The 24,082-nt window shown below is 46.5% G+C and overlaps 1 protein-coding gene across 5 annotated transcripts in view; it reads left to right on the plus strand.

Moving 5' to 3' along the window:
- Positions 1–23,448, plus strand: part of UBA3 (ubiquitin like modifier activating enzyme 3) — a 49,673-nt gene extending 26,225 nt beyond the window's left edge. For all 5 annotated transcript variants that reach the window (XM_069736524.1, XM_069736525.1, XM_069736526.1 and 2 more), the window contains 9 exons: positions 12,740–12,842; positions 13,070–13,183; positions 13,920–13,973; positions 14,636–14,672; positions 14,772–14,853; positions 20,651–20,751; positions 21,358–21,421; positions 21,516–21,570; positions 22,905–23,448. In XM_069736524.1, coding sequence (XP_069592625.1) covers positions 12,740–12,842; positions 13,070–13,183; positions 13,920–13,973; positions 14,636–14,672; positions 14,772–14,853; positions 20,651–20,751; positions 21,358–21,421; positions 21,516–21,570; positions 22,905–22,993 — 699 coding nt within the window. In that variant the 3' untranslated portion in view covers positions 22,994–23,448. The remainder of the gene's footprint in view (positions 1–12,739; positions 12,843–13,069; positions 13,184–13,919; positions 13,974–14,635; positions 14,673–14,771; positions 14,854–20,650; positions 20,752–21,357; positions 21,422–21,515; positions 21,571–22,904) is intronic.
- Positions 23,449–24,082: the final 634 nt, after the last annotated feature.

The raw sequence follows: 24,082 nt of genomic DNA on the forward strand, positions 1-24,082 counted from the left end.
AATACCTCACATGTGGAGGTAAACCACTGTTTGGGCACATGGTAAGGCTCGGAAGGGAAGGAGCGCCATTTGACTTTTTGAATGAAAAATTATTTCCATCGTTAGCGGACACCATGTCGCGTTTGGATAGCTCCTGTGTGCCTAAACATTGGCGCTCCCCCACAAGTGACCCCATTTTGGAAACTAGACCCCCCAAGGAACTAATTTAGATGCCTAGTGAGCACTTTAAACCCTCAGGTGCTTCACAAATTGATCTGTAAAAATGAAAAAGTACTTTTTTTTCACAAAAAAATTCTTTTCGCCTCAATTTTTTCATTTTCACATGGGCAGTAGGATAAAATGGATCATAAAATTTGTTGGGCAATTTCTCCTGAGTACGCCGATACCTCATATGTGGGGGTAAACCACTGTTTGGGCACTCGGCAGGGCTCGGAAGAGAAGGCGCGCCATTTGACTTTTTGAATGGAAAATTAGCTCCAATTGTTAGCGGACACCATGTCGCGTTTGGAGAGCCCCTGTGTGCCTAAACATTGGAGCTCCCGCACAAGTGACCCCATTTTGGAAACTAGACCCCCCAAGGAACTTATCTAGATGCATATTGAGCACTTTAAACCCCCAGGTGCTTCACAGAAGTTTATAACGCAGAGCCATGAAAATAAAAAATAATTTTTCTTTCCTCAAAAATGATTTTTTAGCCTGGAATTTCCTATTTTGCCAAGGATAATAGGAGAAATTGGACCCCAAATATTGTTGTCCAGTTTGTCCTGAGTACGCTGATACCCCATATGTGGGGGTAAACCACTGTTTGGGCGCACGGCAGGGCTCGGAAGGGATGGCACGCCATTTGGCTTTTTAAATGGAAAATTAGCTCCAATCATTAGCGGACACCATGTCACGTTTGGAGAGCCCCTGTGTGCCTAAACATTGGAGATCCCCCAGAAATGACACCATTTTAGAAACTAGACCCCCAAAGGAACTAATCTAGATGTGTGGTGAGGACTTTGAACCCCCAAGTGCTTCACAGAAGTTTATAACGCAGAGCCATGAAAAAAAAAAAAAAAATTATTTTCTCAAAAATGATCTTTTAGCCTGCAATTTTTTATTTTCCCAAGGGTAACAGGAGAAATTTGACCCCAAAAGTTGTTGTCCAGTTTCTCCTGAGTACGCTGATACCCCATATGTGGGGGTAAATCACTGTTTGGGCACATGCCGGGGCTCGGAAGTGAAGTAGTGACGTTTTGAAATGCAGACTTTGATGGAATGCTCTGTGGGCGTCACGTTGCGTTTGCAGAGCCCCTGATGTGGCTTAACAGTAGAAACCCCCCACAAGTGACCCCATTTTGGAAACTAGACCCCCAAAGGAACTTATCTAGATGTGTGGTGAGCACTTTGAACCCCCAAGTGCTTCATAGAAGTTTATAATGCAGAGCCGTGAAAATAATAAATACGTTTTCTTTCCTCAAAAATAATTATTTAGCCCAGAGTTTTTTAATTTTCCCAAGGGTAACAGGAGAAATTTGACCCCAATATTTGTTGTCCAGTTTCTCCTGAGTACGGTGATACCCCATATGTGGGGGTAAACTACTGTTTGGGCACATGCCGGGGCTTGGAATTGAAGTAGTGACGTTTTGAAATGCAGACTTTGATGGAATGCTCTGCGGGCGTCACGTTGCGTTTGCAGAGCCCCTGATGTGCCTAAACAGTAGAAACCCCCCACAAGTGACCCCATTTTGGAAACTAGACCCTGAAAGGAACTTATCTAGATGTGTGGTGAGCACTTTGAACCCCCAAGTGCTTCATAGAAGTTTATAATGCAGAGCCGTGAAAATAATAAATACGTTTTCTTTCCTCAAAAATAATTATTTAGCCCAGAATTTTTTATTTTCCCAAGGGTTACAGGAGAAATTGGACCCCAAAAGTTGTTGTCCAGTTTCTCCTGAGTACGCTGATACCCCATATGTGGGGGTAAACCACTGTTTGGGCACACGTCGGGGCTCAGAAGGGAAGTAGTGACTTTTGAAATGCAGACTTTGATGGAATGGTCTGCGGGCGTCACGTTGCGTTTGCAGAGCCCCTGGTGTGCCTAAACAGTAGAAACCCCCCACAAGTGACCCCATTTTGGAAACTAGACCCCCCAAGGAACTTATCTAGATATGTGGTGAGCACTTTGAACCCCCAAGTGCTTCACAGACGTTTACAACACAGAGCCGTGAAAATAAAAAATCATTTTTCTTTCCTCAAAAATTATGTTTTAGCAAGCATTTTTTTAGATTCACAAGGGTAACAGGAGAAATTGGACCCCAGTAATTGTTGCGCAGTTTGTCCTGAGTATGCTGGTACCCCATATGTGGGGGTAAACCACTGTTTGGGCGCACGTCGGGGCTCGGAAGTGAGGGAGCACCATTTGAATTTTTGAATACGAGATTGGCTGGAATCAATGGTGGCGCCATGTTGCGTTTGGAGACCCCTGATGTGCCTAAACAGTGGTAACCCCTCAATTCTAACTCCAACACTAACCCCAACACACCCCTAACCCTAATCCCAACTGTAGCCATAATCCTAATCACAACCCTAACCACAACACACCCCTAACCCCAACATACCCCTAACCCTATTCCCAACTGTAGCCATAATCCTAATCACAACCCTAACCCCAACACACCCCTAACCACAACACTAATTCCAACCCTAACCCTAAGGCTATGTGCCCACGTTGCGGATTCGTGTGAGATATTTCCGCACCATTTTTGAAAAATCTGCGGGTAAAAGGCACTGTGTTTTACCTGCGGATTTTCCGCGGATTTCCAGTGTTTTTTGTGCGGATTTCACCTGCGGATTCCTATTGAGGAACAGGTGTAAAACGCTGCGGAATCCGCACAAAGAATTCACATGCTGCGGAAAATACAACGCAGCGTTCCCGCGCGGTATTTTCCGCATCACGGGCACAGCGGATTTGGTTTTTCATATGTTTACATGGTACTGTAAACCTGATGGAACACTGCTGCGAATCCGCAGCCAAATCCGCACCGTGTGCACATAGCCTAATTCTAAAGGTATGTGCACACGCTGCGGAAAACGCTGCGGATCCGCAGCAGTTTCCCATGAGTGTACAGTTCAATGTAAACCTATGGGAAACAAAAATCGCTGTACACATGCTGCGGAAAAACTGCACGGAAATGCAGCGGTTTACATTCCGCAGCATGTCACTTCTTTGTGCGGATTCCGCAGCGGTTTTACAACTGCTCCAATAGAAAATCGCAATTGTAAAACCGCAGTGAAATGCGCAGAAAAAAACGCGGTAAATCCGCCATAAATCCGCAGCGGTTTAGCACTGCGGATTTATCAAATCCGCAGCGGAAAAATCCGCAGAGGACCAGAATACGTGTGCACATTCCTAACCCTAACCCTAGCCCTAACCCTAGCCCTACCCCTAACCCTACCCCTACCCCTAACCCTAACCCTACCCCTACCCCTAACCCTAACCCTAACCCTACCCCTACCCCTAACCCTACCCCTAACCCTAACCCTATTCTAACATTAGTGGAAAAAAAAAAATTTCTTTATTTTTTTATTGTCCCTACCTATGGGGGTGACAAAGGGGGGGGGGTCATTTATTATTTTTTTTATTTTGATCACTGAGATAGATTATATCTCAGTGATCAAAATGCACTTTGGAACGAATCTGCCGGCCGGCAGATTCGGCGGGCGCACTGCACATGCGCCCGCCATTTTGGAAGATGGCGGCGCCCGGGAGAAGACGGACGGGACCACGGCTGGATCGGTAAGTATGATAGGGTGGGGGGGGACCACGGGGGGGGGGATCGGAGCACGGGGGGGGGAATCGGAGCGCGGGAGGGGTGGAACGGAGCGCGGGGGGCGTGGAACGGAGCACGGGGGGGCTGGAACGGAGCACGGGGGGGTGGAACGGAGCACGGGGGGGGGGGTGGATCGGAGTGCAGGGGGGGTGATTGGAGCACGGGGGGGTGATTGGAGCACGGGGGGAGCGGACACGAGTACGGGGGGGAGCGGAGCACAGGGCGGAGGGGAGCCGGAGCAGTGTACCGGCCAGATCGGGGGGGTGGGGGGGCGATCGGAGGGGTGGGGTGGGGGCACACTAGTATTTCCAGCCATGGCCGATGATATTTCAGCATCGGCCATGGCTGGATTGTAATATTTCACCCGTTATAATGGGTGAAATATTACAAATCGCTCTGATTGGCAGTTTCACTTTCAACAGCCAATCAGAGCGATCGTAGCCACGAGGGGGTGAAGCCACCCCCCCTGGGCTAAACTACCACTCCCCCTGTCCCTGCAGATCGGGTGAAATGGGAGTTAACCCTTTCACCCGATCTGCAGGGACGCGATCTTTCCATGACGCCGCATAGGCGTCATGGGTCGGATTGGCACCGACTTTCATGACGCCTACGTGGCGTCAAAGGTCGGGAAGGGGTTAATAAAGTCAATTTTCAAGATTTTTCATCCCAGTTTTCACAGTTTTGGGCTCCAATCACGGCACACAATACCCGGTATACGGGCTGGCTAGATCCTGTTCGTGACGCCAATTGTAACGCCCAGGAGACCGGGATACCCAGCACCGGACCAATGGGGTCTGTCTCTTGAGGGGGATGTCACGGGTGGCTTGACCCGGTGCTGTGGCCTCAGGCAATGCACAGTGTAAGGGGTATCATGAGGGGACAGGCACTTACTTGATCAGCAGCAGGTTCTCCCAGCGGTGACGATCCTGATCCTGGATAGATGGCTATTGTCCAAATGAAAGACTGAGGCACTGAAACGTTTAACCAGTTTACTTTAACATAAAAGGATTTACAACCAGTCCTGTCACCGGAGTCTGTATGGGAACTCTGAGTTACTTTGACCCTGCCGGGGTCTTCGCCTCTTATTGTGCGCAATTTCTGTGTGGCCCTGCTGCTGTATGTGAACTGGCTGCCGGCCCAATCTGTCCCCTCCGGGTCCTGGTTCGACGGGCAACCCGAGTCCTTTTATCGGTTTACCCCCTCTGGGAGTACCGCTGAACTCTGTGTCTGTTGCTGCGTCCGGCCCTAGTGAAGCTGATATCACCTCACGTTTTTCCGGTTGCTGTATTATATATAATGAATACAGCCACGGATCCGGTATCCGTCTTTGCGCCTGTTCTGGGTAGTGATTAATGCTACCCGGTTCTCACAATGTCCTTTTTCTCTATCCCTCTTCTCCTCAGGCCGGTGATTTAGGCCTGGTAACAGTCACAGGGCTGTTAGAGATTCAACTGTATGACCTCTCACTATCAGCTCCTTGGCCCAACTGCCATTTCTTCTCTCAGACCAGAATGGATCAAGGGGAGTCTCTGGAGCTCCCCCTTCTGGCCGGAGGTGGTAGTGCAGTCTTGCTATTTTAGTATTTGTACTTACTGTCAGTAACTATTTTTCTGGCAAATACCCCTAGGGGTGCCACATTTATTTATATATATATATATATATATATATATATATATATATATACATACATACATACTAGATTGTGGCCCGATTCAAACGCATCGGGTATTCTAGAATATGCATGTCCCCGTAGTATATGGACAATGATGATTCCAGAATTCGCAGCAGACTGCCCGTCGCTGATTGGTCGAGGCAACCTTTATGACATCATCGTCGCCAGAATGTGCCCGTCGCTGATTGGTCGAGGCAACCTTTATGACACCATCATCGCCATGGCAACCATTATGACATCTACGTCGATACTGTGCCCGTCGCTGAATCAGAGACGCGGGATGTCTACGTCCTTTATGACATCATCGTCGCTGTGCCGGTCGCTGATTGGTTGAGGCCTGGCGGCCTCGACCAATCAGAGACGTGGGATTTCCAGGACGGACAGATAGACAGACGGAAAAACCCTTAGACAATTATATATATAGATATGTGTATGTATGTGTGTGCAAAATGTAAAGTGCTGCGGAATGTTAGCGCTATATAAAAATGAAGATTATTAAAGGGAACCTGTCACCCCGAAAATCACGGGTGAGGTAAGCCCACCGGCATCAGGGGCTTATGTACAGCATTCTGTAATGCATTCTGTAATGCTGTAGATAAGCCCCCGATGTTACCTGAAAGAGGAGAAAAAGACGTTAGATTATACTCACCCAGGGGCGGTCCCGCTGCTGGTCCGGTTGGATGGGCGTCTCTGGTCCGCTGCGGCGCCTCCCATCTTCATTACAAGACGTCCTCTTCTGATCTTTAGCCATGGCTCCGGCGCAGGCGTACTTTGCTCTGCCCTGTTGAAAGGCCGGAAAGGCCAGAGGCATATATGCCTGCGGGTATTTTAGAATATGTATGCATAGTGTATAGCACAGCCCACGCAGTAGATTGCGCAGCCCGCGCAGTCTATAGCAATGTGGGCACCATATCCCTGTTTAAAAAAAAAAATTAAAATAGAAAAATAGTTATATACTCACCTTCCGTTGGCCCCCGGATTGAAGCGGTTACCGACGCTCCTCGCGTGCTCCGGTCTGAAGAGTGCATTGCGGTCTCACGAGATGATGACGTAGCGGTCTCGCGAGATCGCAGCATGGACCGGTTACCGGAGCATCCCGAGCGGGAAAGGCTTGTTGTGGATCCGAGGGGCCGACGGACGGTGAGTATATAAAGACTTTTTATTTTATTAATTATTTTTAACATTAGATCTTTTTACTATTGATGCTGCATAGGCATGAATAGTAAAAAGTTGGTCACACAGGGTTAATAGCAGCGTTAATGGAGTGCGTTACACCGCGGTCAACGCTGCTATTAACCCTGTGTGTGCGCTGACCGGAGGGGAGTATGCGGGCGCCGGGCACTGACTGCGGGGAGGAAGGAGCGGCCATTTTCTTCCGGACTGTGCCGGTCGCTGATTAGTCGTGGGTGGTTTGCCGCGACCAATCAGCGACTTGGATTTCCATGACAGACAGAGGCCGCGACCAATGAATATCTGTGACAGAAAGACAGACAGACGGAAGTGACCCTTAAGACAATTATATAGTAGCTAGAGATATATATAATTATATTATTATTTATTTATATAGCACCATTAATTCCATGGTGCTGTACATGAAAAAAAAAAAAATATATATATATTTTCATTTTTAGTCATTTCTAGAGGTCTTGACCAGAGGGGGGAGAACATCCATGTGGTATCTCCTCATATTGCCGCCTTCCGGTACATGGTACATCCCTGGCCCTTTCGTCGTTCCACAGTGCATACCGCGCTCCCCCCTCACCCCTGCGGTCTCCCATTCCTACTTTAGCCCCCGGCTTCTATCTGGGCCTACTTAAGCGTTAGGCCACGCCCCCTCTGGCCGGCCAATCACGGGAGCCGACTCTTCCTGGCCCCGCTCCCTCCATCCCGGCCTATCAGCAGCACTCTCTCTCCCCTGGCCCTGCAGTGCTGTGTGCCCACCTCTCAGCAGCCCGCGTTTTCTGCAGCCTCCAGGTGCAGCTCCCAGTCCTGTACTGCAGCAGCCAGCGCTCTGCTCCCGGCCGGGATCCAGGTGTGTGCGCTCTGTCACTGGGGGTCGGCTCTCATCCCTGCAGATCTCCCCTGGCACACAGCTTTCCTGTCTATGTCTATCCCTAGGGAGCCTCACTCCCATCCTCCTCCCATTGTAGTACACTTTGCATGTTCCTCCTGTGACAAGAAGTTACCCTCTGGTCAGACCTCACCCCTCTGCCCTTATTGCAGACCATCTGACATGTCTTCCCAGAAGCCCCCCACTGCTCGCAGCCACAGTGTGCCCCCTCCTCAGTGGGCCGCATCGCTATCTCAGTCGGCAGCTGGCCTGACCAATGTATGTCACACTTTGGTCTCGGTTTTGGGGCGACTTCCTAATCCTGCTCTTGCTAGCGGGTCTCAGCTGCCCCCCTCGGATACCCAAAGGGATTCCCCTCACAGGAAGTCCAGAGCTCCCATAAAGCGTGCCCGCATTAGCTCATGGTCCCCATCACCGCCCGCCAGGGCTCCAGCGCCCTCCCGGTCTCCTCCATCAGAGGCGCTAGAGTCAGACTATCGTTCTGAGTCAAAACTGCGTGACACGGTGGATAGTTTGATCGTCGCTATTAATGAGACTTTTGACATTAAAGACTCTGAGGTTTCTCCTTCTGAACAGACTGTGACTTTCAGGAAAAAGAAGCGCCCCTCCCGTGTCTTTGCCAACCACGAGGAGTTCAACAGGACCCTCGCAGTGGAATGGCAGCATCCAGACAAGCGTTTCCAGAGAAAAAAACGCATGAGCGTCCTGTATCCTTTTCAGCCTGACCTGCTTGCCAAGTGGGCAGCGTCTCCTTCGGTGGATCCTCCGGTCGCCCGGCTGGCCGCAAAGACGTTGCTCCCTCTGTCTGACAGTTCCTCTCTAAAGGAACCCTCTGACAGACACATTGAGTCTCTTGCCAAGTCCGCCTTTGAAGCCGCAGGCTCTTCCCTCTGCCCGTCCTTTGCCTCTACCTGGGTGGCCAAGGCTGTCTCCACCTGGGCGAACCAGCTCCGCAGAGGTATCGTCGCCGGGGCCCCGGCCGACGACCTGGCAGATCTGGCGGACCAGATCGGCCATGCGGGAAAATACCTTTTGTCCGCATCTCTAGATGCAGCCGTCTGTTCAGCCATAGCAGCTGGCAACATCATCTCTATCCGCAGGATCCTGTGGCTTAAAGCCTGGAATGCGGACTCTGCATCAAAAAAGTTCCTCACAGGTCTTCGCTTCCACGGTTCTCGCCTATTTGGAGAAGAACTAGACAAGATAATTTCTAATGCCACGGGTGGTAAAAGTACGTTTCTACCAGAACAGAAGGCTAAGCGTACGCCCCGTCGCACAGTTCCTTTTCGCTCCTTTCGGAGGTTTCAACCACAGAGTAACCCCCGCCAGGACAAATCCCCAACGCGTCAACAAAGGAAAGGACCCTCCTTTAAGCCAGCTCCGACCTGGCGTTCAAGACCTACACAACGCCGACCCTCCAGGCCAGGCTCCAACAGATTCTCTTCAGCATGATGGGTCGCCCCCACCTGGGAAGTCTCCCGGGGTGGGCGGTCGTCTCCTTCCATTTCGGTCCGAATGGCTATCCGTAGTCTACGACGCTTGGGTCTGAGACGTCGTCTCCTACGGTTACAAAATAGAATTTTCTGCTCTCCCTCAATCTCGCGTCTTCGAGTCCAGTCCACCAAAAAATCCCTCTCTCATTCCAGGTTTTTTCAAGATTATCGACTCCCTCCTCCAGACCGTCATCATAGTCTCTGTCCCCACACAAGAACGCTTCTCAGGTTTTTATTCCAACCTGTTTGTCGTTCCAAAGAAGGACGGCTCAGTTTGTCCCATTCTGGACCTCAAACTCCTGAACAGATATGTACGACTGCGAAACTTCAAGATGGAATCCCTCCGATCCATGATAGCCTCCATGGAACCAGAGGAATTCCTCTGCTCGGTGGACATTCAAGATGCCTACCTGCACATTCCCATTTTTCAACCGCACCAGAAATTCCTTCGTTTCGCCATTAAGGCTAACTTTCACACTAGCGTCGTACGACGCACGTCGCAATGCGTCGTTTTGGAGAAAAAACGCATCCTGCAAAGTTGTCTGCAGGATGCGGTTTTTTCCCCATAGACTAACATTAGCGACGCATTGCCACACGTCGCAACCGTCGTGCGACGGTTGCGTCGTGTTGTGGCGGACCATCGGAACAAAAAAAGTTCCATGTAACCTTTTTTTGTGCGTCGTGTCCTCCATTTCCAACCGCGCATGCGCGGCCGGAACTCCGCCCCTCCTCCCCGCAACTCACAATGGTGCAGCGGATGCGTTGTAAAACTGCATCCGCTGCCCCCGTTGTGCTGCGTTGTCACAGGATACGTCGGCCCTACGCACTGCGACAGCCAACGCTAGTGTGAAAGTAGCCTAAGGGGTTTCACTTACAGTTCACGGCACTGTTCAGATTGGCCACCGCCCCCAGAGTTTTTACCAAAGTGATGGCGACCGTGATGGCCATTCTAGGCAGCAGGGGAATCCTCGTCATTCCCTATTTAGACGACATACTCATCAAAGCCGCAACCTTCACGGAATGTCAAGAAAGTCTGCAGATCACCCTGGATGCTCGGCTGGGCTGGATTGTCAACACCGCGAAGTCCTCTCTGATCCTGGTCCAACGCCTTGTGTTTTTGGGAATGCTCTCGACACCGCATATGTAGAGATCTTCCTACCCAAGGAAAAATCCCTAGCTCTCAGGCACGGAATACGGTGTCTCAGAAGCTCCTCTCCCCGCTCCCTCTGCTTCTGCATGAGCATACTAGGCAAGATGGTTGCTTCAATGGAAGCAGTTGTATTTGCGCAGTTTCACACGCGCCCTCTCCAACTCTTCCTTCTGGCGAGATGGGTTTTGATCCCACTACAGATAAAACAGTCCCTGATATGGTGGGAGCGCTCTGTCGATTCATCTTGTACGGTGTTTCCTTGCACTGGAAGATCGTAACAACGAACGCCAGCCTTCTCGGCTGGGGAGCAGTGTTCCAAGACTTGACGGTCCAGGGTCAGCTCAGGAATCTTCCCTACCCATCAACATTCTAGAACCCTGAGCGATATTCCTCTCCCTGCTACATTGGCAGGAGCTCTTTTACGGATGTCCGATTCGAGTCCAATCGGATTTGATGCGCTAGCGATATCTTGGGCACAGTTCTCCCTTCCGTACCTGTTTCCACCTCTACCGCTGGTCCCCAGGGTAGTCAAAAAGATAAAGGCAGAGGGTATTCCCATGATTCTCATCGCCCCGGATTGGCCACGGAGACCCTGGTACGTGGAGTTGGTCAACCTTCTAGTGGACACGTCATGGAGACTCCCGGATCTTTTGTCGCAGGGGCCCCTCTTCCACCAGAGTTCTCAGTCGCTCAATTTAACGGCATGGCCGTTGAAGCCCTTGGTTTTGAAGTCAGCTGGTTTCTCCGATCAGGCCATACAAACAATAATCAAAGCAAAGGAAGCCTTCGTCTTCCCAAACTTGCCACCGAACATGGAAAGCATACATCCTCTGGTGTGAAGCTCACCTAACCGCTCCAATGGCGTTTCATCTCCTATACGTCTTGTCTTTTCTACAGTCTGGTCTGGAATGTCCCTTAGTACTATTAAGGGACAGGTTTCGGCTCTCAGTCCTGTTTCAAAGGAATTTGGCCATTCGCAGACAGCTCAAAACCTTCATCCAGGGTGTTGCTCACTTCTTTGCTCCCTACCAGCCCCCAGTAGATCCCTGGGATCTTAATTTGGTACTCGACATATTACAGCACTCTCCGTTTGAACCACTGCGTGAGATCTCTTCCACATTCCTTTCCTGGAAGGTCGCTTTCCTGGTCGCTATCACTTCAATTAGATGAGTCTCTGAGTTAGCAGCGCTTTCGTGTAGTTCCCCTTACATAATTTTTCACTAAGATAAGGTGGTCCTACGTCCGGTTCCATCCTTTCTTCCCAAGGTGGTCTCCTGTTTTCATTTGAATGAGGACATTGTGCTTCCATCTTTTTTTTGTCCGTCTCCATCTCACCCCCGAGAGCGGCCAATGCACAATCTGGATTTAGTATGAGCCTTGCGTGTTTATCTGTCCACAACTGAGCCTTTCCGGCGCTCACTTTCTCTGTTCATTATCCCAGAGGGTTCACGAAGGGGTCTTCCTGTGACCCGGTCTACCATTGCTCGATGGATTCGTTCCACCGTTCTGGAAGCTTACCGTCTTAAGAGTTAGGGCACGTCCACTGCAGATTACGGCACACTCCACTCGTTTTGTGGGGGCCTCCTGGGCAGTTCGCCATCAGGCATCAGCCTAGCAACTCTGCAAGGCTGCTACATGGGCTTCCATCCATACCTTTTACTAAGTTCTACAGGGTTCACACTTACGCTTCATCTGATGCGAACCTTGGTAGAAAGGTCCTGCAGACGGCAGTGGCCTGAGTTCTGACTTGAGGGTATTTATACTTCTTCCCACCCTTGGGACTGCTTTGGGACGTCCCATGGTTTCCTGTGTCCCCCGATGAAGCGAGAGCGAAAAATAGATTTTGGGTACTTATCGTAAAATCGGTTTCTCGGAGCCTTCATTGGGGGACACAGCACCCACCCTTGTTTAATGTTGTATCAGGTTCTGTTGTTATCTGTTACGTTCATTCTGTTATGTTCTCTGCTTCTTCTACTGCTTTCTCACTAACTGATTAGCTTTCTGCCAGTTGGTGGGTACATACTGCTGGGGAGGAGCTAACCCTATTATTGCATAGTGTCAACCTCCTAGTGGCAGCAGCCTACACCCATGGTTTCCTGTGTCCCCCAATGAAGGCTCCGAGAAACAGATTTTACGGTGAGTACCCAAAATCTAGTTTTTTTCCAGCCACATTTCAACTAGATGAGAATTGATAGAGGACGAGCACGTCTAGTCTGCACGTGACTTCACCCTTTCACCCGCAAAGACTGAAGAATCCTGACGGCGTGTGCACCGCACGCTGTAAAGATTCACAAGTCTGCAGTCGCATGCATTGATCAGAAGACTGAACAATCCCTTTAACTATATAGGATGAGCTGCAGTATCGGACACCACCACAGAATGTATACATAAATGGCACTGTGCCCACGTAAGGTACCGTGGGTTCCTTGGTTCTATTGATTGATTAGGCTCCTATGTTACAAGTCTCCCTTTAAAATGCCACAGATTTCTGAATTCCAAGTTTTTGTTTTTTGTTTGTGCTTTTGTCGCTTTTTCCAGATAAATTTTCCCATGTGTACGATTGCATCCATGCCGAGATTACCAGAGCACTGTATAGAATACGTCCGGATATTGCAGTGGCCGAAGGAGCAGCCATTTGGAGGTGTGAAATGTCATTTTACGATCAGGTTGTCGGTAGCCGTCTGCAGCGCTGAGAAGAAATAAAACCTTGTCGCCTCAGTGCGGCATTTGTGCTATATTTTATGTATATGCTATGGAGGCGTTTTGTAGAACTACTGTTGCTCCAAGTAATCCGTAGTACACTTCTTGTTTTGTAAGCGTCCCTGCATCCTTTGTGTAAAATTTCATGATTTTTTTTTTTTCCTGCAGAGGGGGTACAGCTGGACGGAGATGACCCTGAACACATTCAGTGGATTTTAAAGAATTCTCTGGAGCGGGCGGCACAGTATAATATCAGAGGCGTAACGTACAGACTTACTCAGGGTGAGTACAGAAGACCCAAGCTTCAGGACTAGAAATGGGCCCAGCTCTATGCAGTCACCTTGCTGCTATATTGCCAGCTACAGTCCTACATTTCCAATATTTCAAGGGTTTGTCCAGGGGGAAAAAAAATGTATCACCGATCTACAGAATAGGTGGTATTCATGGATCAGTGGGGTCCGACTGCTGGGACGTTAGATTGTATCTGCAATGCTCACATTAGAACGCTGCACCATTCATTTTCTATGTGGCCGCCAAGTACCGCATTCATTTTTTTCGGGCATCCCCATAGAGAAGAAATGGAGCTGCGATTGGGCATCTGTTAATTCCGATCCAGTCTATAACTGGGATAAAAATTCATCAGTCTCGTCCCCATACGGATCAATAGGTTATCGCCTATTCTGTGGGTATGTGATCGCTTCTTTTTACTCGACAACCCCTTTACCAATGGAGTATACATTGCTCTAATGCAGATCCCCATTTTCGCCTCCATAGTCTGTTTTTATGAAAAATATGGATGTGTAATAAGTGTGAAGATCGGTGAAATGCCGACAGTGAACTTCCATAGATTTGCTGATCTGCAGTCATGGTTTCCTGCACGCGGCATTTGCCAGTAGTTACCTGTTTGGACATGTATCGTCTGACCTTATACTTATGGCAAGATGGACTGAGATGATATTTTCTCCTATTTTACACATTATATTGCTGCTGTTGTGATCATTTTCTTTTTTTTTCTTAGGCGTTGTGAAAAGAATCATCCCCGCCGTAGCGTCCACAAATGCAGTAATTGCAGGTAAAACCAAGTAAATTGCAGATCTCATTGTCTTCTGGGTTATGACAGTCATGCTCCTCTAATGTCTGGTTTGTAGATTTATTACATACTCTGTATTTATTAATTTAAAAAACCTCCTGAAATCTTGCAGCTTTCATTTTGAGCCCTGTGATAGACTGACACTTCCTGTTCTGTAGAGATTGCCTCTCAGTAGTCATTATCTCAGGCAGGATTGTAATGACCAGTACCACCTATATAGAGAGAACCAAGAAGCCACCATTGGTAGTAGGTGATGTCACAGCTCACCTCCTCTCCCTCTCTGCACCCTGACCTCTGCATAGGTCACAGAGCATGCCCACAATACTCTCCCATAGAAGTGAATGTTTCATGTGGCTTGTTTAAAGCATATCTCCGAGTGCTGTTAAAGGGATTGTCCACATTTTTTGGGACTGTAAATGCATGTATATAGGGAGATTTAAGTTGTTGCACCATTTGGCTTTTTAATTTAGTGCACATTCAACTTTGATGATGTCTGTGGTCATAAATCAGCATAGCGGAGCTCAAAAAAAGAGAGAAAAAAAAGTATTGTTGCTTGATGCCTATGAAACCCCAGACAAGAGCTGTAGCCGCAGGAAAAGGTGTCACGTCTGTCCTAGATCACTAAGTCCATGTTTTTCTTTTAGCCGCCTGTGCCACTGAAGTATTCAAGATAGCCACCAGGTAAATGATGCGACAGAACTTTATAAAATCTGGTTCATTTACTAAGATTTCATTTACGGTTTTCACCACAATGTTTTTTTATATATATTTGTGGTGCAGCGCTTATTCTCCGCTGAACAATTACCTGGTGTTCAATGACGTGGATGGATTGTACACGTATACGTTCGAAGCAGAAAGGAAGGTATGTTGTGTCCAGTCAATTTTACAGTGATGCTTTGCGTTTTTTTTTACTTGCGAAAGTGTGCACCCACTGCTCTGTTCACTTCTTTGAGACTGGTTGAGATGGCTGATCCAGCAGCCCCAAGGAAATCGATAAAGTAGTGGTCACAAATGCACAATACTCCGCTCCATTCAGTTCTTAATCTCTGTTCTTGGGGTCAGTGGAAGCTCATTACAGGTTAATAGAATGAGGCCGGACACCTCTAGTCGGAATGTGGCCGGAAATGTGCAAATTGCATACTTGCGGTTACATGACGGCCTGCTCACAGCGCTGGCACCAGATAATCCTGCCAGCGCGCACTGTGCGAGCGATGTGAGGAGCCACAAGTCTGCAGTCAAATAGTGAACAACACCTTTTATATTAGTGTCCAGGAAAACCCCTTTAAAGGGAAGGTACCGCGTTTGTAGGTCATTAATAAATCACTGTAATGTAGCATAACATGCTGCTATAAGCAAGTTTGAAATGCATGTGAAACAGATTTCATGTGTTATATGAGTTTAAAGGGACTCTGTCACCTGAATTTGGCGGGACTGGTTTTGGGTCATATGGGCGGAGTTTTCGAGTGTTTGATTCACCCTTTCCTTACCCGCTGGCTGCATGCTGGCTGCAATATTGGATTGAAGTTCATTCTATGTCCTCCATAGTACACGCCTGCGCAAAGCAATCTTGCCTTGTGCAGGCGTGTACTATGGAGGACAGAGCGTGAACTTCAATCCAATATTGCAGCCAGCATGCAGCCAGCGGGTAAGGAAAGGGTGAATCAAACACCCGAAAACTCCGCCCATATGACCCAAAACCAGTCCCGCCAAATTCAGGTGACAGAGTCCCTTTAAAGAATGCACTGGGGGCTGACATCTTGGTTTTGCAGCAGTAGCAGGGCACTATCAGTGTCAGATTACGGCACCCCATGTACATAGGAGATAATAGACCAGCACGGACCCTATCTGTAACATTGCAGCAGCATTAGCAGTGAGCTGGGCACGCCTCTGTGGGCTGCACAACTCACTGCTGTAGGTGTGACTAGCTGCCATTTTATTATAGCCCTGTGCTCTCTATCACAGGACAGAAGAAGCGCTCACTGCTCCTCTGTACTCCAAGCAGGCGCACATCCTCTGCTCCTCACACTCTGCCCTGTGTGCTTCTCCCCCTCACACACAGTCCCTGTGATCTCCTGTAAGCTGCACTCACAGCCTGCAGAGAGGGAGGTGACACCTGGAGAGAGAGCAGGACAGCTGACAGGACAGGGATTAAGGTGGGGGAAGGGGGATGGCAAGAATGTTATTCACAAAAAATGCTGCTGAGCCCACTGTGTTCTGCTCTGTAAACAAGCTGTGCCTCTGATGCAGTAACTGCTGGTGATAGCAGATCACAGGGCAGTCACACACAAAATGGTGCTGCCCTGTGATGCTGCTCTTCATTCTTAAGGTACCTTCACACATAACGATATCGTTAACGATATCGTTGCTTTTTGTGACGTAGCAACGATATCGTTAAGGAAATCGTTATGTGTGACAGCGACCAACGATCAGGCCCCTGCTGGGAGATCGTTGGTCGCTGAACAAAGTCCAGAACTTTATTTTGTCGCTGGATCTCCCGTGGACATCGCTGGATCCACGCTGCGCTTAGTAACCCGATGTTTACCCTGGTTACCAGCGTAAAAAAAAAAAAACGCTACATACTTACCTACCGCTGTCTGTCCCTGGCGCTGTGCTCTGCACTCCTCCTGTACTGGCTGTAAGCGTCGGTCAGCCGGAAAGCAGAGCGGTGACATCACCGCTCTGCTTTCCGGCCGCTGTGCTCACAGCCAGTGCAGGAGGAGTGCAGAGAAGCAGAGCGCCGGGGACAGACAGCGGTAGGTAAGTATGTACTGTTTTTTTTTTTTTTACTTTTACGCTGGTAACCAGGGTAAACATCGGGTTACTAAGCGCGGCCCTGCGCTTAGTAACCCGATGTTTACCCTGGGACTTCGGGATCGTTGGTCGCTGGAGAGCGGTCTGTGTGACAGCTCTCCAGGGACCAAACAGCGACGCTGCAGCGATCCGGATCGTTGTCGGTATCGCTGCAGCGTCGCTTAATGTGAAGGGGCCTTCACATTAGACAAACATTAGACTCGAACAAAGACGACCCAGGAAAACATACTCAGAAGGGAGGTAAGAACATTTCTAAAACAATCCACAGTGAGGAGATTGGAACAAAACAAAATCCTCTAAACTGCATGCTCGCAAACGCCAGAAGCCTGACAAACAAGATGGAAGAACTAGAAGCAGAAATATCTACAGGTAACTTTGACATAGTGGGAATAACCGAGACATGGTTAGATGAAAGCTATGACTGGGCAGTTAACTTACAGGGTTACAGTCTGTTTAGAAAGGATCGTAAAAATCGGAGAGGAGGAGGGGTTTGTCTCTATGTAAAGTCTTGTCTAAAGTCCACTTTAAGGGAGGATATTAGCGAAGGGAATGAGGATGTCGAGTCCATATGGGTTGAAATTCATGGAGGGAAAAATGGTAACAAAATTCTCATTGGGGTCTGTTACAAACCCCCAAATATAACAGAAATCATGGAAAGTCTACTTCTAAAGCAGATAGATGAAGCTGCAACCCATAATGAGGTCCTGGTTATGGGGGACTTTAACTACCCGGATATTAACTGGGAAACAGAAACCTGTGAAACCCATAAAGGCAACAGGTTTCTGCTAATAACCAAGAAAAATTATCTTTCACAATTGGTGCAGAATCCAACCAGAGGAGCAGCACTTTTAGACCTAATACTATCTAATAGACCTGACAGAATAACAAATCTGCAGGTGGTTGGGCATTTAGGAAATAGCGACCACAATATTGTGCAGTTTCACCTGTCTTTCACTAGGGGGACTTGTCAGGGAGTCACAAAAACATTGAACTTTAGGAAGGCAAAGTTTGAACAGCTTAGAGATGCCCTTAATCTGGTAGACTGGGACAATATCCTCAGAAATGAGAATACAGATAATAAATGGGAAATGTTTAAGAACATCCTAAATAGGCAGTGTAAGCGGTTTATACCTTGTGGGAATAAAAGGACTAGAAATAGGAAAAACCCAATGTGGCTAAACAAAGAAGTAAGACAGGCAATTAACAGTAAAAAGAAAGCATTTGCACTATTAAAGCAGGATGGCACCATTGAAGCTCTAAAAAACTATAGGGAGAAAAATACTTTATCTAAAAAACTAATTAAAGCTGCCAAAAAGGAAACAGAGAAGCACATTGCTAAGGAGAGTAAAACTAATCCCAAACTGTTCTTCAACTATATCAATAGTAAAAGAATAAAAACTGAAAATGTAGGCCCCTTAAAAAATAGTGAGGAAAGAATGGTTGTAGATGACGAGGAAAAAGCTAACATATTAAACACCTTCTTCTCCACGGTATTCACGGTGGAAAATGAAATGCTAGGTGAAATCCCAAGAAACAATGAAAACCCTATATTAAGGGTCACCAATCTAACCCAAGAAGAGGTGCGAAACCGGCTAAATAAGATTAAAATAGATAAATCTCCGGGTCCGGATGGCATACACCCACGAGTACTAAGAGAACTAAGTAATGTAATAGATAAACCATTATTTCTTATTTTTAGTGACTCTATAGCGACAGGGTCTGTTCCGCAGGACTGGCGCATAGCAAATGTGGTGCCAATATTCAAAAAGGGCTCTAAAAGTGAACCTGGAAATTATAGGCCAGTAAGTCTAACCTCTATTGTTGGTAAAATATTTGAAGGGTTTCTGAGGGATGTTATTCTGGATTATCTCAATGAGAATAACTGTTTAACTCCATATCAGCATGGGTTTATGAGAAATCGCTCCTGTCAAACCAATCTAATCAGTTTTTATGAAGAGGTAAGCTATAGACTGGACCACGGTGAGTCATTGGACGTGGTATATCTAGATTTTTCCAAAGCGTTTGATACCGTGCCGCACAAGAGGTTGGTACACAAAATGAGAATGCTTGGCCTGGGGGAAAATGTGTGTAAATGGGTTAGTAACTGGCTTAGTGATAGAAAGCAGAGGGTGGTTATAAATGGTATAGTCTCTAACTGGGTCGCTGTGACCAGTGGGGTACCGCAGGGGTCAGTATTGGGACCTGTTCTCTTCAACATATTCATTAATGATCTGGTAGAAGGTTTACACAGTAAAATATCGATATTTGCAGATGATACAAAACTATGTAAAGCAGTTAATACAAGAGAAGATAGTATTCTGCTACAGATGGATCTGGATAAGTTGGAAACTTGGGCTGAAAGGTGGCAGATGAGGTTTAACAATGATAAATGTAAGGTTATACACATGGGAAGAGGGAATCAATATCACCATTACACACTGAACGGGAAACCACTGGGTAAATCTGACAGGGAGAAGGACTTGGGGATCCTAGTTAATGATAAACTTACCTGGAGCAGCCAGTGCCAGGCAGCAGCTGCCAAGGCAAACAGGATCATGGGGTGCATTAAAAGAGGTCTGGATACACATGATGAGAGCATTATACTGCCTCTGTACAAATCCCTAGTTAGACCGCACATGGAGTACTGTGTCCAGTTTTGGGCACCGGTGCTCAGGAAGGATATAATGGAACTAGAGAGAGTACAAAGGAGGGCAACAAAATTAATAAAGGGGATGGGAGAACTACAATACCCAGATAGATTAGCGAAATTAGGATTATTTAGTCTAGAAAAAAGACGACTGAGGGGCGATCTAATAACCATGTATAAGTATATAAGGGGACAATACAAATATCTCGCTGAGGATCTGTTTATACCAAGGAAGGTGACGGGCACAAGGGGGCATTCTTTGCGTCTGGAGGAGAGAAGGTTTTTCCACCAACATAGAAGAGGATTCTTTACTGTTAGGGCAGTGAGAATCTGGAATTGCTTGCCTGAGGAGGTGGTGATGGCGAACTCAGTCGAGGGGTTCAAGAGAGGCCTGGATGTCTTCCTGGAGCAGAACAATATTGTATCATACAATTATTAGGTTCTGTAGAAGGACGTAGATCTGGGGATTTATTATAATGGAATATAGGCTGAACTGGATGGACAAATGTCTTTTTTCGGCCTTACTAACTATGTTACTATGTATGTTATGTTACTGTTAGAAGCAAAATTGGGGCAGTAACTGCTGACATCACCATTTCCCTCCCCTTTTGGGTGGTCTAATCCCTGGGGCAGAGCTGCTAAATCTTACTATAGCTGCTTGAGGTCTAAAACGGAAAATGCTCCCCCTAGTGGTAAATATGTATATTTGTAGAAAAATATATAATATTTTTCATATAGAAATGTTTGCAAACAGTGCAAACATTGCATTAATACATTTTAATTACTATTTTAAGCTTAATTTCACAAAAAAACAAAATACAAGAAAACTGGTGGCACCTTCCCTTTAATAGTAATGAGTACATACGAGCAAATCGATTCACAGAACCCTGGTCCAGCAGCCATCTTAGTAGTTGTGGCTTGCGGAACGGATCCCTACGAACTGCCTCCTGTCTGCTGGCATGGCCGGTTCCTTCTTTGATTAGTCTCAGTTGCAATGGGGACATCTGACTCGGAATTCTGGCAGGAAAATGTTGTCAGGGCTCCCGTCCAGTGGTCACAAATTAATGATGCGGCCGCTGGACTGGGATCCTGTAAGTCGATTCGCTCATCTGTTACTGAGCAGAATTCTTACACCTTAAGTTTTGTTTTTAGTGTATTTTGTAGAAAGTTTTTATAACTTGAGGTTTCACTTTTTTGACAGGAAAACTGCCCGGCCTGCAGCCAACTCCCCCAGAAAATCCAGTTTCCCTCCTCTGCTAAACTTCAAGAAGTTTTGGATTACTTAATAAATGACACATCCTTGTAAGTGTGCAAATAAATCCGATCCCCCTCTGGTCATGTAATGATACACAGGTCATTCCCCAACTTAGGAAATTGCTTATTAATAAGGCAAACACAAACACAAAGTCCAGGAGAAAGACCAATAATTGGTAGCAGGAGAAAGACCAATAATTGGTAGAACGGGGTCGTATTTCTATCACCAGATGACCGGTAATATTATATACAGCAAATACCCCCCCAGTCCAGAGGGAAAGGGTCAATGGACCAGGGGGTATTTATTATATCATGCCGGTCACACAAACAGATGTATATATAATAGTGGCCATTGCTGTAAGTGCCAATCTGAAGATCAAGTTTTCGAGTAATTTTTAACACCTATTGTATACTGGTTTTTTTTTTTCATACATTATATCCTAAAGTGAATAGTTTCATTCAAAACTACAGCTCCTGCCCAAAAAAACAAGACGTCATACGGCTATGTCGATGGAAAAGTAAAGTTTTATCTCTCTTGAAAGAAGTTGAGAAAAAAGTGCAAAATGACAGTATTTAATGAAGCCACCAGTAGTATCGTCTATATAATGTTTGACGGGTACAGCCCAGTGACTAAATGTCTTTGTTTTCCTATAGACAAATGAAGTCCCCCGCCATCACTGCGACTCTGGATGGGAAGAATAAAACCCTGTATTTACAGGTAAAATGTGGGAAAAGTATTTCATCTTTATAAATGTGTAGATTTATTTTTTTTATGTGGATTCACAGAATTATTTACATTTTTTGTTTGTCAGACTGTAGCGTCTATAGAAGAAAGAACTAGACCTAATCTGTGCAAGACTTTAAAAGGTGGGTGTCATCGGTTATCTGGAGGTGGGCATTGTCAGCCCACTACAGACATGAAAGGAAGATGACCAGTTCTTTGTTTCCTATGGAAATAGTGGTCTGGCTGTATAGAAGCCCCCCTCTTACTTTCCAAATGAGTGATACTATATATAAAAATATGGTGAAAGGTTCCCTTTATAAATGACACTAAGGGTATGTGCACACGTTGCGGTTTTTTCGTCCGGATTCTGAAAAAGGGCGTTTTACTTGCGGATTTAGTGCCGTTTTGTGCGTTTTTACACCTGTGGATTCCTATTAAGGAAGAGGTGTAAAAGGCTGTGGAATCCGCACAAAGAATTGACATGCTGCAGAAAATAAACCGCTGCGTGGTATTTTCCGCAGCATGTGCATAGCGGATTTGGTTTTCCATAGGTTTACATGGTACTGTAAAACGCATGGAAAAGTGCTACAGATCCGCAGCGGCCAATCTGCAACGTGTGCACATACCCTAAAGGTTGCCAATCCTTGCAAAGCAGGTGCACTGCCCCATCCGGTAGTGCCAGGGTTCAGGCTCTACTCATCACAGCACTGCTGGACTATTTTACGAATAGGATATCAATAAAATATATCAAGGATTACAACTTTAATAATGACATGTAAAAATCTCACCAAATGCCGGCTCACCAATCCACTCATTCAAAAAGAATAAATAACATAAGTTGTAATAATAGAGCGGCATACAACGATCAGTCCTGACAGTGACTAATGTCCCCATAAAATGCTTTCCCCTGTAACTGAGGCTTTTCTGGATTTCCCAGTTATAGTGGAAAACTGGAAAGAGTTAAGATCACTTTTGACCTAGTGAAGGAAATCTTGTGTGGGGAAAAAAAGAAATAACCTAAAAGACCCTTTAAAATAAAATACAAGTTTTTTTTTTTTTTCCCTGTCGCCTCGCTCCCGCCATCCACTTCTATATTGTCTCTTCGTGCAATATAGTGATCTCTGCTTAGTAACATCCGGCAGAGACAGAATTCTTACGCTTTTTTTCAATAAAGTCTTTTCAATAATTCCATTACAGGAGTTTTAAAAAGTTTATCCCCTATTAATAGGATAGCGGATAAATTACTGCTCTTTGGGGGTCTAACGGCTGTGATTACAGTACATGGCAATCTCTTGAAGTCTCATAGAGAATGAATGGAGCAGAGGCGCGCACGCTTGGCAGAGCTCTGTTTTCAGGATCTTTGGGTATCCCAGTGGTTGGATCCCCAGCAATTAATAGGAAATAACTTGTATTATCTTGAAAATGTGGTTAACCCCTTTAAATGTCCTAAATATGTCCTGTATTTCTTCCTCCTTAGAGCTCGGCCTCGTGGACGGACAGGAGCTTGCCGTTGCTGATGTAACCACGCCACAGACCGTGCTGTTCAAGCTCCATTTCACCACTTAAATGGACAGACACAGACCGGGGATGTGATCCACGTGGCCTCTTCTAGTTAATAAATCAGACCGGATTGTGCAGTCGGGTCTGGTATTATTATTATTATGCACGGAGATGGACGTTAGACAGGCTGACAACAGAGGCTTGGCATCATGAAAGTTGATAATTTCCTGTTTGGCGTCCATCCACACAGCCATTAAAATGCTCATGTAACATAGTCCCCATTATGCAATTATTTATGAAAGGGAAAAAAAAAAAAGTTTTAAAGACGCCCCCGGAGCATTTTAAATCTACTTTTAGAAACATCCACCCTGTACAGTGATCGCTTTGGTCTGCTGTGTACTGTATAAAGGCCTGTATGTTTCTTTTATGTCTTTTCTTTTCTTATGACAAAACAGGGACCGTGTTTTGTAGGAGAGCTGTATACAATGTAATTAGGCAAAAATAAAATCCTCTTTACCTTGTCCGTGTGAGAAATTGTGTGCCGAGGTAAGACTTGTATCTGCAGCTCCTTTTCACATAGTAATGCTCCCATACCGCAAATGGGATCAAATATGTGTGGCGTATGTAACCCCTTTATATACAGTAGATAACACAGGATTCACAATAGGTGATGTCACAGCTCACCTCCCCCTCCTGTACAATGACTGATAACACCTCTATATACAGTAGATAACACAGGATCCACCATTCACAATAGGTGATGTCACAGCTCACCTCCCCCTCCTGTACAATGACTGATAACCTCTATATACAGTAGATAACACAGGATCCACCATTCACAATAGGTGATGTCACAGCTCACCTCCTCCTCCTGTACAATGACTGATAACCTCTATATACAGTAGATAACACAGGATCCACCATTCACAATAGGTGATGTCACAGCTCACCTCCTCCTCCTGTACAATGACTGATAACACCTCTATATACAGTAGATAACACAGGATCCACCATACACAATAGGTGATGTCACAGCTCATCTCCTCCCCCTGTACAATGACTGATAACACCTCTATATACAGTAGATAACACAGGATCCACCATACACAATAGGTGATGTCACAGCTCATCTCCTCCTCCTGTACAATGACTGAT

Source organism: Ranitomeya imitator, chromosome 8 (assembly GCF_032444005.1).
Source record: "Ranitomeya imitator isolate aRanImi1 chromosome 8, aRanImi1.pri, whole genome shotgun sequence".
Classification (NCBI taxonomy): Eukaryota; Metazoa; Chordata; class Amphibia; order Anura; family Dendrobatidae; genus Ranitomeya; species Ranitomeya imitator.